General features: G+C 42.5%; 1 protein-coding gene across 1 annotated transcript; it reads left to right on the forward strand.

Moving 5' to 3' along the window:
* Positions 1-4,097: 4,097 nt before the first annotated feature.
* OSTM1 (osteoclastogenesis associated transmembrane protein 1) lies at positions 4,098-14,690 on the forward strand. Its single transcript, XM_083176935.1, has 6 exons — positions 4,098-4,879; positions 7,514-7,622; positions 8,654-8,751; positions 8,919-9,053; positions 9,163-9,328; positions 12,954-14,690. Exons 1-6 carry the CDS (start codon positions 4,535-4,537, stop codon positions 13,007-13,009), a joined length of 909 nt encoding a protein of 302 aa, XP_083033061.1. The 5' UTR covers positions 4,098-4,534; the 3' UTR covers positions 13,010-14,690.
* Positions 14,691-18,408: the final 3,718 nt, after the last annotated feature.

The raw sequence follows: 18,408 nt of genomic DNA on the forward strand, positions 1-18,408 counted from the left end.
CTCATCAATCAGGCAGCAGCTGCCCGCCCATCCCTCACCCCTCACTAGCGTCAGCATGCCCGCAGGCAGCGCCTCTGCAGAAGCACCATGATATCTCGACCCAGGCCAACAGCACATGAGCTATTGGCAGCAGCGGGGAGCAACAACCCCCGCCCCTACACCGACCGTAAGATGCAGAGCGGAACTACAAGCGGTGAGCTGCTGGAAGCTGTTTCTGCCACCAGCCAGTTATAGCAGCAGGAGGAGGCTGAGGAGCTTTCTGCTGTGGTGCCTCGCGCTGCTCAGCCCCCACCCCGTCCAGCACACGGAGGCAGAAATAGTAGTCAAGCAGCACCTCTATGGTGTCAGGACATCGGCAACAGGAAACACCCGCAAGGTAGCAGGTAAGTATAAAACTGAGTAGCTGGGGAGGGGGAGGCATGGATCGTAGATCCGGGGAGGGGAGCTTAAACAGAGAACTATAGCGGAGAGCCAGGGATGATGAGGGGGGGGGGGGGGGGGGCATGGAGTGGAGGGTGTGTGGGGGCATATGCACGGGGAATGCAGCAGGAGGCTTTTGCTAGAAGGCATTCCCTGTGGCTGGTTCTTATTTTTGTACCAGGGGCGGATTTACACAATTCTCTTAGGTGGAGGGGGGATTTAGTTATCCTAATTCCCCCTCTTTTTCACCCACCACACCACACAAGCCTACCCATAACCCTCTCTACTGTGCCATTATACTCTCCTTCCTTAGCCTAACCTTCTCATCTGTGCCTAATCCTAACCTCCCCTCCCGCAGCCTAACCTGCACACTATGGGGGTAATACAGACCTGCTCGCTAGGCTGCACATATTCTCAGCCTAGTGAGCAGTATAACACTGACCCTTCACCTGACTGACCGGGAAAGTGGGTAGTTGGGGGGGGGGGGGCGGTAGGCAGAAGTTTTGCCTAGGGTGCCAAGAACCCTTGCACCGGCCCTGCGGGGTACCAGAGGGAGTAGACGCAGAAGACCTGATGCGGGGTATAAGACCTGCACTACGTCAGATCAAGATGACAGATCTTCTCCAGAGGAACTTGGTGAGTAGGATTTTCTTCCACAGGTCCCCCTATGGATTTCTTCGGATCCTGGACCCCGGACTCTTCAGCCCTGGAGCCCCAGACCTCGCAGCACCGGACCCCGGACCCAGGACCAACCTATGGGCTCAAGATAGGTAAGTATCAGTATGTGTGGGCTTTGTATGTATTAAAGTTTTATTTTTAATGGGTGTCAGTGTGTTTATTTAACTATTTATTTTACTGTGGAATTACAAGTGTCAGCGGGCCCTTTAATGCCCCACATGCTTGGACTTGTGGTTCTCCAAGTCTTAGCATGCGGGGGGAGGCATGCTAGGACTCATAGTTCCACGGTATAAGATAATAGTTTATCATCTATTTTTTTACACAAAATCCGCTCAATGCCCACCGCCAAGGGGCATCGAGGACAGCCCCGGGCTTCAGCATGGGCAGCTAAGTTCTGGAGGGGGGGGACCCATGCTGACCGGTCAAGGAGATGAATGCTTTGGCCTGGTATAAAAAGTCCCCCGTCCCCCCCGGCTGTGGCATTACCCTGCTGGCTGGTTGGGCACGGTGCTGGTTCTTGAAATACGGGGGACCCCTAGTCATTTTGTCCCCCGTATTTTGGGAACCAGGACCGGCCCTTGAGCCTGGTGCTGGTTTTATAAAATCCAGGGGAACCCTATTTGTTTTGCCCAGTGATTTTATGAAATCAGGACCAGCTCTTTGAGCCCGGGGCTGGTTATGGCCAGGAGGGGGGACCTCACGCCGTTTTTCTCGCTTTTTTAACTCTATTTTAGCACCAGAAACATGCACAGATCACAATGATCTGTGCATGTCTCTGACCAATTCGCACATCAGGCCCTGGTCTGAAAAATTTATAGACACCTCAAAAGTGCGATTTCAGTTTGCGCATCCCGTTAAATATGCGTTTGTATACTTTTCTGTGCGAAAACATCTGGATGCGAAACAAATGCGATTTTTTTTGCGCACTTTTAGAAAGTGCGATTTATCTCCCAAAAATGCGAAATACGGCCGTTTCGCACCCTATTAAATGGACGATTTGGGAAAAAATGCGATAACGCCATTTTGTGGCGAAAATATTGCAATAAAACACAAATCGACCTGTATTAAATGTCACCCGATATTTTTTATATAAATTTTTTAACACAAATAAAGCTTATTTGTATACAATGCTGCAACAGGGCCATAGGGCCTTATTCAGAGGTAGAGCACAAGTAAAACATTGGACGCAATTGGCTGATATTTTACTGCGCATACACCCAACCCATACTGTGCATGTCTCCCTACGATTAACACAGTGAATACATATGGGAATTGAAAGAAGATCCATGCAAATCCAATAGAAATTTCTGGGTGGAGATTGGTGATGGTGGGTGGCTGTTGGCGTAGATTGTGTATAGGTGCCAGTATGAGGGACTGCACCAAAAGATGCAGTTTGACTTTCATCAGCAGCCATGTACCATTGACCATTTTGAATAACTATAGGGTGTGGCCACTATCTAATTGATGATACTACATTTTGCGCATATTGATGGATTAGAGCCGCAGCAGGTAGGCCACTGGCTTCAAAATTAGCATACATTTATAGCAGCTCACAGCCCCTACTGCATTTTTGTCCATCTGTGAATTAGGCCCACAGTTTAACTTAAATTTTATTTCACTAAAATGCCCCTTAGAGGGGCATAAAAATTGGGGGAGTGAGAGACAAAGGCTGGGATGTATTAAAATAGAAATGTAGTAAAAACCCTGCAATTTCTAATACACTAAAGCCCCCTCCGGCAGTGCTCTGCTGTGGAGGGTAACGCCAGCTTTATCTGGCTTCACCCCATAGAAGCCTATGGGATTCTCTCCGAAGCACTGCCTGAGGGATCCATCACAAACCCTCCCAGCATGCCTCATGGCCATCACCGTCACTCTGCACATGTGCAGAGGGACTCCCAGGTCTCAGACCCAGAAGTCCAGGGATGGTGCCACATCGTAAAAGAGAGCAAGAGCTGTCCTTTGCATTACTAGGCCGCAGAGTACAGCAGACAGCAGTGGAGGCTGTGTGCGTCCCCTCGTCCAACCTGCGGACGCTGCGGTCTGGAGGTTGGGATTCCCCCATTGATGTAAACTGGAGCTTGGTCAGATGACCCGGCATACCGTTTACACTGCCCTCTACCCAGGTCCTGTACGTGTTCAACCCAGGTTAGGACCTGGGTAGAAGTCCTGTGTAAAGGAACACAGGTTGACCTATTCACACCGCCGCTGACCAGTTTTTAAGGGATATTAGAAGGTATCAGAGGATCTGATTCTGCTTCACTTGCAAAGGCAAATTCTCTCTCTAATGTACAAAACCATGTGAACTGCAGGTGGGGCAGATGTAACATGTGCAGAGAGATCTAGATTTGGGAGGGGTTTGTAATTCAAACTGATATCTATTGCAGTGTAAAAATAAAACAGCCAGTATTCACCCTGCACAGAAACAAAATAACACCCAAATCTAAATCTCTGCATATGTTACATCTGCCCAACTGCAGTGCAGCATGGTTGTCCATTAGAGAGATAATTTGCTTTTGAAAGTGAACCAGAATCAGGCCCAGGGTACATAGGTAGTACTGGACATAGACGGCCCGGAACAGAGTTAAAAAGTGCTTAATATAATTAAATATACATTTTAGCATTAGCATCGTTATTTAACAGCCACTCCTAGTAGATGAACCTCTGTACACTTTAATGTTTAAACTTGTTTACAATGTTTCTCAAGAGCACTTACACTAAAAAGTACAGTCAGAAATATAAAATTAATACATAATGAAAATTAAGCCTATAGAATACTAATGTGCACTGGTCAGTATAAACCTGGGACTGTTTCATGGAAATTAGGAATCGCTATGGTAAAGGTTGTTACATAGGGATTAAGGAATTTCAGATACACTGGCACAGGCAGGGCACCAGTGTGTTGTATTAGCTATGTCGGCTCAGCCTGAGCATGAGCTGAGCAGACTAAAAGTGCCTGGGAGTGAATGGGTTACCTCCCGGGAAGCCCCGCCCCCTCCCCTATGCACACGGAAGTGCTGGTTTAGGGACTCCCCTGCAGCAGCAACAGCAGCTGATGGTGTATGTTTGCTTATACGTTGTGTGTTTAGTTGTATATATACCGTTGTGTGTAACTCCGTGAGTATACAATTTGTGTGTAGCTGCACCTCTTCTCGTGTAGGCTGAGGAAGCGTTCTAGTTTCTTTGCATTTCAGTATAAGTGTACCTGAGGAATGTGCTGCCCTGAGAGGGGGGTTAGCTGTGTAACAGTACACTCTATGGAAGGAGTACAGACTGCATAGTGCTATAATGTACTGTAGTATATGTATGGTATGAATGTATCCGTTACAACTTAAGCAGGGAAGTGTGTATCAGTAAGTACAGCACACACCACATAGCTGTGTGGCTTTGTTGCAGTATTTCCTTTATAGAGCTGATCCCTGTGTACTGTGCGCTTTGCATGATGCATGCTGCGGCTTCCCTAATGTGTTTGCTGCTTTGTGGGGCTTGTGTGGGTGCCCAATGGCTCCCTGATGACACCCAGGGGTCAGTGGTTTCTGACTTGATACCCCAGTCACTTTGGGCAGAGCAGCTTTCTCTGTCCCTGCTATCACCCTATTCCTTGGCACCGGATCTTCTGGACCCTTCCAGTTGTCTCCCAGTATTACATGAGTTTGCTAACAATAGTGCTGACCTCAGCAATTGCTTGGCGAATGAAGCTTGGCCTGTGCGCCTGTGCCAGCACTGCTACAAAGAATATTTCCAGCTCAAAGCCACCATGAACAAGATTGGGAATCCTTTACAGGTGTGTTGAAAGAAGCAATGGGTTTTTGGGGCACAAAATTATTTTTCAAAAAGCACTTGGGGGCAGATGTAATGAGCCTTGGGAAGGAATAGGTGGCTATAGATGGCTATACTTACTAAAGGCCCACACACTAAAAGATTATCTTTCCATTCTGGTTGGTTGGAATGAAAATCTGCAAATTTTTGGGAGCAAATGGCAGTCAAAAATGGTCATTCAGGAAAATTAGTTAAATCAATTTACGCAGATTTTGACCATTTCCAAGCTTTTGCAAGCAAATGGTTGATTGTGATTTGTTCCCAAAATTTTCAGATTTCAGTTTGAACCAGTGAGATTGAAAAGATAATCTTCTATTGTGTATGGGCCATTAGTCTTCGAAAAGAGATAAATTGGACAGTGATAAAGTACCAGCTAAATGGTTTGTAGCTTGTCTCTCTCTGCTTTATCATTCTCGAGGGTGAATTTACTAAAGCTTCTAAAATGAAAAGAGGTGCCCATAGCAACCAATTATTATCATTTCTATATTGCAACGTAGAAAATGATAAACAGAATGTAATTATTTGCTATGGGCAGGGCTGCCGACAGGGGGGTGTTGTGGGTACAGCTCTCCCGTGCCCTGGCCTCTGTAGAGGTCCAGGCAGCTGTCCACACTGGCATGTGCCAACCCCATGGCCGCGCACCGTGGCCCCCCAGCCAGGCACGCACAATACACCGTGCAACCTGCAGAGCCTAGGACACAGAGGGGCTCGGCGCTCTGCAGGCTTCACTGTGCGCTCCCGAGGAGATGCACCGCCGCAGCTAGTTAAGTAATGGTACTCAGGTGCGGTCGTAATAGTACTGGGGGAAAGGAGGGTTGTCAGACTGAAGGTCAGTCCCGTGCCCCGCGATTCCTAGTGGTGGCCCTGGCTATGGGCAACATAATTTTTTTTTTTTCCGAAGCTTTAGTAAATTTACCTCTCCCAAGTATCAGTACATCTGCCTCAAAGTCTATTAACTAAATATGTTGCAGTCAATTGTTTAAATGTGAAATGTGTATTTACATTATGAAGATTATTGTGAAAAGCATTAGCAGAACCCACCCAACACCGCTTCTATCATTTTGGGGTTACTCTGAAGGGCCCCCATACACTTGCGTGATATCTCCAAGGTGAGATGTCCAACGCGCTCCCCTTTGAACTGACCAGCAGCTTCCCGGGTGGACCGATTGCATACGGTACAACGTATGCGTTCCTTTTGCATACAATGTAGTGTATGCGACCCCAGCAAGTGCTGCCAGATCCGAAAAAATCATGCGTCCAGCACTTTCACAAGTGTATGGCCAGCTTAATAACCTGATCTAGTATCCTGATTAGGGTGGCCAATCCCGGGATCGGCGGGATCCCGGGATTTGGCCCCTAAAACGCTGGGATTTCAATCCCGGGATTGGAGTTTCCAATCCCGGGATTTCGGGATTAGACTGCGCATGCGCAGTCTAATGCCGGGCAGCATCTGAGCAAGTGCTCAGACGCTGTCCGGCTACTCCCGTCCCGGCATTGTGGCTCTGCACAGCGTGACGAGGCCAGAGGTCACGCTGCGCAGGCCAAGCAGCTGTGCAGCCCCGTCCTGTCATCGCCCGCCTGCCTGCTCAGCCGCCCGCACACCTCCCTGCCCGGCTCCTGAAGTGAAGTGGCCGCCTCCCGGCATCAGCAATGGACCGCCCACCCTCCCAGCTTCACCGACCACCCGCCCGGCTGCACCGCACATGTAAGTAAATATGCGGGGCGGCCGGGGCGGGTTTTTTAATTAGGGAAGCCAATCCCGGGATTGGGCATTTTTCAATCCCGAATTCCGGGATTGAAAAAATGCTCTGGGATTGGCTTCCCTAATCCTGATGTCTTTCGTTATAGTATGAGATAGCAACGAACTGTAATAAGCTGCAGAACACAATTAATACGGAAAATCTTGGGCACCTGAGACTTTTTATTTTTTTGCCTTTGGTTTTATCGTATACTTGTTACCACTTTACCCAGTAAATTAAATATATTTGAATAGTTCTGCACAGCATTTTAAATGAACGGCTATCCTCTCAGTAATCAACTGTTATGCTCAGCCTTATTCTCTGACAACTGCATGTACATTAGGCATACATTAAAACCTAGGTTGAACTAGATGGATGCAAGTCTTTATTCAGCCTTACCTACTATGTAACTACATTTTGGGAAATGACACCTGAATTGTGACATCGTAGCCATTTAAAAATGTTCACTTCCCTATGCGCTCCCATTTCTAACATTAGTATACTGATTGATTCTTTATTAAATTGCACCATTCTAAGTTCCCAACTCAGCCAAAGCTGTTTTTCCTAGAACATGCTTTGTAATGAAATGAGCTATTTCTGTTTTGCAATTTTCCAGTGAATCATATGGTGAAATGTTGTCTTCCTCTATAGCATGTGACTGCAGAGTGCCTCCTCTATGTACTGATGTCATAAAATAAAAGTATACTTTCAGAGGTTTTGTTCATAAACTGCACATTAGTGCCTTATCTGTGTTTCATCTAATTGAATAAGTATAGTTGGCAATAGGTTAAATAAACTTTAAATAATTTTAAACTACTGCTGATTTTTCATGTGTTTGTTTCATTTTCTACAATCTGCAGAACAGCACTATCAGCTGTACAACAATACTCCTGCAATCTGATCGGGTGCAAGTCATAGTTGCCCTCAATAATTTCTTTGATGAACTGTGGACCAATTCCAAGTGTGCAAGTGAGTATTGCCTGTAATATTGTACTGATATTTTGTGTGGCATTTAAAAAGGTTTTCCATTCCTGGACAACTCTGCAGCCGCCTAAGCTACCTGAATCCAAGCACCAGATTGCACTGCAGCCCGATTATTCTTTTTGAAAGTATGAGTACTAAGATCTATGTGCGATTTAAGTCCTTTAAAACCATATACCATTGTGCAAGGTAGCCATGGTCTTCTAGTAAGAGAGAGTCCCTTAAGAGATTTCACCACCATTGATTATTTGTGGGGCAATGTTATATAGAATGAGGGCGGTTTCCTTGAGTGTATAGTATTGTTGATGTATACTATAGCAATATGGAAAATATGCATCAGAGTAGACCAGTGGTTGGGATGGCGGCGGTCTGACCATGCCATCCCAGTCATCTGTATCAGCAACAGGGGCTGGGTAAGTGTACTCCATATGCACTGTCTGAACCATCAGGTCTGATGTCACAAATGAGTAGGTGCATTTACATGTGTGCGCCTATTAACCTGTCATTCACGCCCGTGTGTACCCAACTTTACATGTATTAAATGCTGGTGTACAGATGTTACTGACCTCAGTGTGCTGAATCTGCAATTTAGGCATCAATTTAAAATTGACTTCTCTCTGTTTTTCACCACCAATATGTGTCTGTCTGGAGTCAGGCAAGTGAAAGTTGAGCTACTCCTTATAGGCACCATTTAATTAGACTTGTGGCATTCCCTGCTACACTTTAGTAGGTGTATCATTGTTTTACCAGAGCCTCAGTTGTTGATGACGACAACGACCCCCCCCCCCCCCCCCCCCCCCCCAGTATAAATGTTTAGACCTTTTGTATTCCTCATCACCAGCAATGCGCTAAAATGTACTGCACCTATTGGAGTATGATCGGCTAACACTGTGTGTGTGTGTGCGCGCGCGCACGCATTGTGTATAGTGTATATCTCTGTGCTTTAACAGGCATATGTATGTTCTTCCTTTACATATATTATACAATCATCATAATTTATTTATCTTCATTTTCCCTAGATTGCTTACAGACGAACAGCTCAGGAATACTAAACAGCACCACAAAATTTATGAATTTGCTTGATGGCTTGATCCAGTGTTTTAACGGTACAAAACAGGTAAACTTTTGATTTGTCATTTTTATAAATATTAAAAATGATGTATTTTAAGAATAATTTAAAATATGGTCTGGACTTGTAGGGCATTCAATTTAAGAACATTGTATTTATCTATTAAACCCTGCTACAGTGCATTAAATACAAGCGGCTATGTTGTCTAATTTCAGTTACCACAATTTCCAATAAAACCAGACAATTATTCCAGAGTGTGCCAGAATTGCAATGACACCTATCGCAGTCTGAGTGACTTATACACTACGTTAGAACATGCAAATGCTCTGTGCATCGACTTGGAAGACGCTGTAAGTTTTTGTATGGTTATTTCTACTAGTGTTTAAATCAATGAAATACATATGTATGCTTTATTGATAGACATATGTACAAGGCATACATTCTCTGTTGTTATTGCAGATGAACAGCACTCGCAAACTTTGGAGTAAAACTTTCAATTGTACGTTACCCTGCACTGACACTGTGCCAGTGATTGCAGTTTCAGCATTCATCCTATTTCTGCCAATAGTCTTCTATCTTAGCAGCTTTCTTCACTCTGAACAAAAGAAGCGCAAACTCATATTACGTAAGTACTTACCACAGGTGCCAACCTATCTTACATTTTAGATCTACTTACAAAACTGATGCTTTGTTTTAAATGGGGACAGGTATCCTTTGTGTGTTTTTTAGTTTTGTTTTAAGATGGATTTCAAAACCTTTTGTTGTAGCTTGTTTCTACAGGCATATCTCCTTCACACCTGAGATTAGTAGATCAGTATTTGGAAATGGTTTACTGAAGATTTATGATGGACTCTGTAACACAGCACTGAGGGCCCAAGTTAATGTGTTTAAAACTAATTCAGTGGGAAGAAACCGTTTCCTTTTTTGTATACAATGATATATTTAGTTTATTTTACAAGTAGTTTTATTGTTCTGGACAGCACAGACGTACATACATTTATTATTATAATAAACAGTGACTTACATTTGAAAGCAATAGAGGACAAGTAAATGGTACATACATATAGCTGCATCAGCAGAGGACACTGTAATAAGTATCAGAGTTCAAGAAAACCACAGGATTTGGTTCCATCAAAAATTGTTTAAGTACGAGACGAAAAAGCACACGAGGGAAGAGGGCCCTGCTTGTAAGAGCTAAAATTCAATAGTGGAGGGGCAGATAAACAGGGGTGACACAGATTGGGTAGACAGTAAACCGGGACCAGACAGTTTTTTGGTGATATTTGTCTGGGTTTGGTGAAGTGGGTCCTGAGAGCCCGTTTAAAGTTTAGTGGAGAGTCTGAGCGAGAGGCAGAGAATTCCAGAGGTAGGGAGCAGCACAGGAAAAGTCTTGGAAGTGGGAGGAAGTAATCAGTTGGCAGGAGAACAGACATGCAGTAGCAGAGTGGAGAGGACAGGTGGACGTGTAAAGACAGATATGGTCAGAGATGTAAATGGAAAAGGAGTGGGTGAAAGCTTTTAAGTGAATGCAAGAAGTTTTAATTTAATCCTGAAATGGAAGGGAATCCAGTGGAGGGGAGGTGGACAAGGGTAGATTGGAGTGGACAGAGACATTTGTCAGGGATTCCACATTGGAGTAGATTAGCTCAGTCTGGAGATGACCAGAGAATGGATAAGAGTCTTTGTAGATTTCTGTGTGAGAAGGTCCGATCCTGGAATATTTTTTTTGCAGAAAAACAGCAGGTTTGTGAGAGGTGCTAAATGTGTGGTTTCAAGGAGAAGGAGGAATCAAGGATAACTCCAAGACAGTGCACTTGGGACTAGAGGAAATAATAGTGCCATCAATAGATAATGATATTGTGGGAAGATGATCATCTCAGTCTTAAACATGTTGAAGAAAGTGCTGGGACATCCAAGAAGATTTAGTAGACATTTGGATACACGAGTAAGGAGAAAGGTCAGGGGATGAAAGGTAGATTTGAGAACCATCAGCATAGAGATGATATTTTAAGCCAAAAGAGCTAATGAGTACACATAAAGAAATTGTATAGAGAGAGAAAAAGGGAGGACCAATAACAGAATCTTGCGGGACACCTACTGTTGGTGGTGTGTGTGTGTGTGTGTGTGTGTGGTTGGAGTCATGTGAGAATACAAAAAAGGAACAGTCAGAGAGGTAGGAGGACAGCCAGGAGAGGGCAGTATCACACAGACCAAGTGAGTGAAGGATTTGAAGAAGGAGAGGGTGATCCACAGTGTGGAAAAAAACAGAGGTCGAGAAGAATAAGAAAATAGTAGTGGCCCTTAGATTTTGCATCATGGAGATCATTGCAGAGTTTTGTTGGGGCAGTTTCAGTGGAATACAGAGCATGGATGCCAGACTGGAATTGGTCAAGTAGGGAGTGAAAGGAGAGAAAGGTAGTATGGCGGTTATAGAAAATACGCTCAAGAAGTTTGGAGGAAAAAGGAAAGAGAGAGCTGGGTCGGTAGTTGGAGTAGATATTTGCTAAAACAAAGGGATTTAGGAAAAATATTGTGCATTCAGGGAGCTGCAATCCTAACCGGGTATATGGTGTATACCCACAATACACTTTTGTAGACCAATACTACCACAAACTTTTTTACACAGTATGGAAAGCGCTCATAACCTACAAAGTCCATCTATGTTGAGATCTTCTTTATGTCTACCCCTCAGAGATGGCTGTAGTGTTCTGTGTACTCCTTCCTCCAAATTGATGGTGTCTGGTCATAAGGGGAAAAAGATAAACGACAATGGTGTAGATCGTCTTATACTATAGGACACATAAGGTGGCCATACATCAGAAAGACCTGTCTTACAATCATGATAGTGTCCAACTTTCCTTTTAACTCCCCGGCAGTCCTTTGTGGTTTTTGGACTCGCAATCCGTCGTACAATCCAGCTGGTGCATACGACCAGTCATCTCACAATCGATTGTATGCACCTAAACTGCCACTCAAATGACGCCGGTTGCATGAGCCGTCAAACGACCGATTGCATGTGACTGCAGTAGGGATTTGGTGAACTAGTATTGTTATGGCTGTGGTCCATTTATAAACCCATTTCCTCCTAATGAAACTGCCAAATATATTTTATTAGTTCCTATAAGGGTTATGGGCAAGATGCCATAGAGGGAAATTAGGAGTCGGCCTGTGCCAGCACCGCTGCTTACATAGAGGGAATCTGATGCTCAGCCAATAACTTGTGATTTTGTGAGCTTATTTAAACATTTTAAAATAAATTTTAAGGGCCTAATTCAGACCAGATCACTGCGGTGTGGCAGCCAGCGAACAGGTTGACGCTGCGTGCTATAGTGAAATCCCACCCTTTGAATGAATGTGCGCACTGTGCAAATGGCTGTGCGCAGCCGAGTGAAGATGTACAAATCCTGTCCCAAGCCGCGTACTATCACATGATTTTTACACTGCTCACTACTCCATATTTTTTTTTTTTTTTTTTGCCACACCTAGTGTTTTCCTTACACTACCATTGAACTTCCGGTTGCCACTCCCAGACGCCTGCTTCCTGTCAATCATCATGCAAGCTGCTAGCAAAGGAAAATAGTAGCAGGATTCCTGCTAGCAAGCTTCGCACACGTGCATTGTGGCCCAAATGCATGCGCAGTTCTGAAATCAGGTCTGAATAAGGCCCTAAATGTAGCATTTCAGCTCCCCTGGATAAGCTATCATTTGTCTTTACACCATTATTATATGAATGTATATATGGTTTATTTATTATTGTTATTATACCTAATTTATACCCCTTCCACACTGCACTTTTAAAACGGTATATTGCCGTTTTTTTTCCATTTTAAAATGTTTAAGGCTGCAATGTGAAAGTGCCAGAGTTGATTTACCGGTTAAAGTTAACTGGTATTTCAACACTTTTAAAAAGCAGAGTCCTACACGTTTCAAAGCCGTTTTTTAGGCAATGTGAATGGCGCTATTTCTATGACTTGAAATGTGTCCCTTGGGGGTTAAACGGGTTGAATGTGTGAATGGTATTAAATGCTTTTTAAAACGATTTTCACCTGCAATGTGAAAGGTCTTAAGGTTCAGACCCGTTTTTAAAGTCCCATTTAAGAATACAGGGTCAATACCCGTTTCTGCAATGTGAAAGCAGTATTATTATGTTCTCGTGTATCATTTGCATTGAATATGTTTTGTCTTTTTGTTGCTGGGTTCATGTTTATTTTACCCCTTCTGAAATAATAATTGTTGTTCTTGCTTTTCAGCTAAGAGACTAAAATCAAAGGCCAGTGGGGCAAACATACAAGATAAGACTAACTGAAGGTCACACTATGAAGGAAAGGGCTTGCACAGAAATACATTGCATTTTGCTGGGAATGGAAACATTCTATACAAGAGCACGTGGTTATTTTGTTCCTCATCATGAGTCTTAAGCACACAATGGACCTTTTATAACTGGAGGAAGATAACTGACTACAACTCTGTATATTGACCCTCTCAACCCATTATTTTTATGTAGGAAATCTACCATCATGTAATTAGTGCATTTGTTTGACACATCTACCACTTCTTCTTAAGTAAGTTTTTTTTAAGTAAGTTTTTGATTTTTTTTTTCTTTTATACTCCCCTATGTAATAGTTCTTAAACTTTCCTTAACGCCATCCTACACCCTTCTAAAGATATATAAATTTGTTACAAAATGTATTTTTCTTGAGATTACTGCAATTTGCTATATACATTTAAGTAAGGTTAAAAACCTTTTTAAAAAATGGTCCCTCGTTGAATAATGTCAATAATGTTGCATGACATCCGAGAGCGCCATGGGTGGTGTTTGCAACTGTTGTGTATTTATGAAGTTATTCCTGCTGTACATTCCTAGACGTTTGTGTCTTCACTCACCGGCGCTGGTGGAGGTATCTGTTTATTTGTACCTCACTGACAGGGATTTTTTTTCTCTACTCCATGCAGAGTTTCTGTTGTTTATGTCAGTGAGATCATTGCAAGAGATGAAGGTATTGTGTTGACATCCATTGTGCTCCAATTTCAGTTCCCCTGGATTAGCTAGGCTGCTGCCTGCCATGCAGAGTCTGAAAGCATTACCTTGATTTGGTGAATCATATGATTGAGTGCTGTTCAAAGCAATCTTTCATTTATGCTAATAAAAGCTGGTTTATATCTGCCAAGTTACAGAATGACAGCTTTGATACCGTAATCAGTGGCTTTTTGAGTACATTCATGCTAAGTAGGGCTGAAAGTCATTACTACAGTATTGGGCAGTTAAGAGCTTTACCAGTGAAGCAGCTTTAATTTACTTTCCTGGCTTTGTAGCCAATTAAAATCATTGTAATAAACAGCTTAGATTTGTCATGTTACTGAAACAAATTTCTGCTTTTCTAGTATTTTGAAGAAATTGTTATTTCAATAAACCTAGCGCCACCTGTCTTGTTACTGTTAATATTTTTTTCCTGTCCTCCCGCTAAATGTAGAAATAATAAAATAACTACTGAGCATGTTCAATAGACCAGGAAAAGCTTTTGCTAAACAATGATAGGTAGAGAAAAATTCCTAATGAGCAAATCTGCGCATATAATAATGAATATTCAATTATACTAGCTACTTTAGTCCATTACAGTAATTGCTACCATGTGCATTGGGTAAAGCAGCTAGTAATGGGATAGTTCTAGTAATAGCTATGGGATCTTCTTTTTGACACCCTCTCCCTTCTGCAGTGCAATGATACATTTTTGAAGCTTTAGTATTGGGAGTCCTGATTGGCCCAGTGACTGATGGGCAATAAGGATAGGCGTGGCTTTAGTTAACCACTCTGGATATATATTTAGGTCATAAAATGTGAATTCTTTTAATATTCATAATTTGTCAGTTACACACTGGTATATTTGTATATATGACACTCTTATTTCAGACTGTTTGTCATCATGGTTTGTGATGAATGAAGATGGAATAACTGTAAGATTTATAAAAATAAACTGTGTTTACAAGTACCAATATGGCTGTGTGTTATGTATGCTGCATTTGCTTGTATTAACCCCCCAAATCCAACTGGATATGTGGCGTTGTTGGTGTATTCCAATATCGCAGTGTTACATATATATGAATGTATGTGTTTTATGAATATTTACATAAAATATCTGTTCCAACAGTTAGCTCTGACATACTAATTTCAGTATTCATTAAGACATCTCATGTATGATCAAGAACCGTTCACCTCCCCTACTTTAAATCATTGTGTATATTACAGGGCATCTATGATATCCTGTAATTTTTTAGGAAAGGCCTACAGCCTTATAATTTTATATGGTTCGTCTGCACTGTACCTTGTAGTCATTTATCGTAGATCGTGATTTATCCCATTTATAATACCTTTTATTCTGCATAACACTGTAACAACCTTTTTTTATTGCATTACCTAGTCTTCTAAAAGGCATTGACTGTGCTGCACAAGTGTGTTTATACTTTAATCTTTCGTTACTCCTTAAAGCTGCACTTGAAAAAGACAAAGGTTTTGCTCTGAAAAACATATCTACTTTGCAAAAAAAAAAACAACAAGGTGTTGAGATATATTATTAAAATTATTTGTGGCTTCTCATTAAGAAGTAACGTTATAACACCTTGCATAGACTACAAAATTGGATGGAATGACGCCACTCAAAAAAAAAAAAATCAGATTTTTAACATTTTATTATCATGTATTGTAACTCTCTCGTTGGCCGTGGGGATACTCGCCTGCATTTTCCAGGGCACTCCCAGAAAACGCCGGCGTACGGCCCACAAACGTCTGGCACCTGTCCCTCAATTTGTGAATGGCCAGCAATGTCTACCATTTCCTTGCTTTTTGTGGGTTCTTGATTCCATGGTGAGATTGTAGTCCTCACCCTCAGAAGTGCTCCTACTAAACATGAGAGCTCATAAAGGAGGCCTAATGATGGCCTAATTCAGACTTGACTGCTAATGTGAGCATTTTCAGTGGGCTGTGAGCAGAAGGACGCCCCTTGCTAAACTTGGAGAGAATTGTGAATGGGTTGTTAATTGCCATACACTTGTAAATCCATATGCAGTTAAACTGTGGTCTTGCTGTGACAATACATTAAATAGCGTTCCTTAGGAGGGGCTGGACAAGCAGGGCGGCCTTGACCTGTGATGGCACCCCCACCACACACACTCCCCCCTATTGCCAGCAGTTGTAGTTTTGCAAAGTTATGCAGTAGGTGTCTCTTATGCAGCATAACTAAATATTATATAGTCATTCGCACACTTAATGATTTGATCCTACAATGGTAGGCAATTGCCACCAACCACAGTATCCTATTATGGCTCTATTTGAAGAAGTTGAATTCACACAATTTCATTTAAAAATTACAAATGAAGTAGTAAAAAAAAAAATTCACCTAAAATTAAACTTGTCTGCATATTTCCGCCTTGCATTCCTATGGTGGTTAAGAAGCAATATCGGGAGGTATTTGTCATGTGAGATTAGGTGTTTGGTGTTCACATATTGGCAATCTCAGAAGAGCTGTTATAGGTCAATTGTGGTCTTGAAGTTTGTAAGTTTAAAAAAATGTAGTTGGCCAATACACCAATGATGGCCAGGGCTGCCAACAGAAATCTTGGAGCCCGATACACTGATATATCTGGGGGGCCCAATATGCCACCCCCTTGAGCAGAAATTTTTAGTACACTGCATCTTGACACTGTTTTTTTTTATAGTTATAAAATAAACAATTATTATTCACTAATAGCGGAGGGGTGATATCCAGGCAAGTACCCTTGCCGGAATCCAGGCGTGTGCCTTTGTAAACCATTGTTAGGCACTGCACTGCGGCAGCCATGCTTACAGCCCCTGAGCCCCTCAGAACCATGGTTCCCTCACAAGCTTGGGGCCCGGTACAGGTGTTCCCCCCCCCCCCCCCCCCACCCTGTCTCCTACCCTGATGAGGGCCAAAGGCTTTCTAAGGAGAAAGGTAGCTTATTTGAATCTTCAAAGCTCAAAAAGTGCTTTGGACCAGGCCTGGCCAATCTGTGACTCTCCAGCTGTTGTGAAACTACACATCCCCAGCATGCAGTGCCACAGTTTTAACATTCTCTAATAGTGAATGTGCGGCAAGGCATGCGTGGATTTGTAGTTTCATAAACACTGGAAAGCCCAGGTTGGTCTGCACTGGACCATTGAAAATCTATCTATGGTCATGAGGTGAACTGATAAAAAGCTTCATGACAATATTTATCCCTCTAGTAAACAATTGGAAAGCAAACTATATCAGCCAACCGGCATTGTGGGTAATGATATTGCCATTTAGAGATTTATAATAGTTGGTGAATAAATGGGGACAACAGATCATAAATATGATGGTGTTCAGGCTGAACCATGTGCTTGGGTTTATTTGTACCACAACAACAAAACAAAAGCCAGCTAGATGGTATGGTGATCCCTTGATGTTGCAACCTTATTTTTCTACTGTCTGGTAACTATTACCCATGGTCAGAAAAAAATAAAAATTCATGTTTATAATGGCTCCAGGTTGGTCTGGTATTCAGTTCATTTGGACAAGCTAGTAGCTCCTCCATTGCGGCTTCTACTGAGGAAAGAAAGTCAAAATTCCTTCAATTGAACTGATTTACCTAGGGCCAGGCATTACCAAACTATGCCCCTCCAGCTGTTGTGAAACTACAAGTCCCATGATGCCTTGTAACAGTTTTACTATTAGGGAGTTCTTAAAACTATGACCAGGCACCCTGGGATGTGTAGTTTCAGGACAGCTGGTGGGCCACAGTTTGGACATGCCTGAACTAGACTTTCTTTGACTGAGTAGTTATTGAGTTTGCAATCTTGAAGACTCCGTAAAATAACGTTAAAACGTAAGAAAGTAGGTTTCTGCCAGGAATTTTCTCAAGGTCTATATAACCTACATTAACTGATGTGAGGAGAAGAACAAGGTTCCTACTTCATCTTTTATTATATAATTTCTTATTTTTCTACACAAAGGTTCAGATAGTCAAAATTTGTGAAGGGTGCGGGTACATATATTTACTTTCAAAGATGAATGCAGATATGTTAGAGGTTAAAACATTCTTTCTTGAGCTTGTTCATACTCAATAGCCATATACAATGCATCCAAAAAGTATTCGACATTTTGTTATACTACAGCCTTATTTTAAAATGGAATAAATCCATTTTTTCCCTCCAAATTCTACACACAATACCCCATAATGACAATGAAATTTTTTTGAGAGATTTTTGCAAATTTTATAAAAGAAAATACTAAGAAACCTATGAGTGCTGCGCTCGCCACACTATATAATATCAACTCCATGCCGACGTGGATAGTGGGGGTATGAAAAGGTCGGAGGGCGCTTTGGGTTCACGTTGATCGTGGTGTTAATAATGGGGGGCATACAATGAAAAATGGGGTCTGGGGGGCATTTAACACTGGGGCCAATGTAAAATCGGGTCTAGGGGACCATTTAACATCGGTTCCAATGTAAAAAAATCGGGTCCATCGCATGCAATTTTGGTTGCATGCGATGCAATTGGCCCGATTTTTTGCAACCCGATTGCATACAATTAAAATCGGTGGCGCCGTGCTAGGAAACAAGTACCAAATAGATATATTTTCTTTAAAGGGGGCACAAAACTCCATCAAAGGCAGCAACTGGGGTGAATTTATACTTGTATAATTCTGTGTTGTATAATGTGAATTTCAG

Source organism: Crinia signifera, chromosome 3 (assembly GCF_055691185.1).
Source record: "Crinia signifera chromosome 3, ASM5569118v1, whole genome shotgun sequence".
Taxonomy (NCBI): Eukaryota; Metazoa; Chordata; class Amphibia; order Anura; family Myobatrachidae; genus Crinia; species Crinia signifera.

Bases quoted from the DNA above. Each gene is read 5' to 3' on its own strand.
- OSTM1 (XM_083176935.1), top strand. From the start codon at position 4,535: ATGATGCATGCTGCGGCTTCCCTAATGTGTTTGCTGCTTTGTGGGGCT. The intron at 7,623-8,653 runs GTGAGTATTGCC...CATTTTCCCTAG, and splicing joins GACCAATTCCAAGTGTGCAA to ATTGCTTACAGACGAACAGC. The intron at 9,329-12,953 runs GTAAGTACTTAC...CTTGCTTTTCAG, and splicing joins GAAGCGCAAACTCATATTAC to CTAAGAGACTAAAATCAAAG.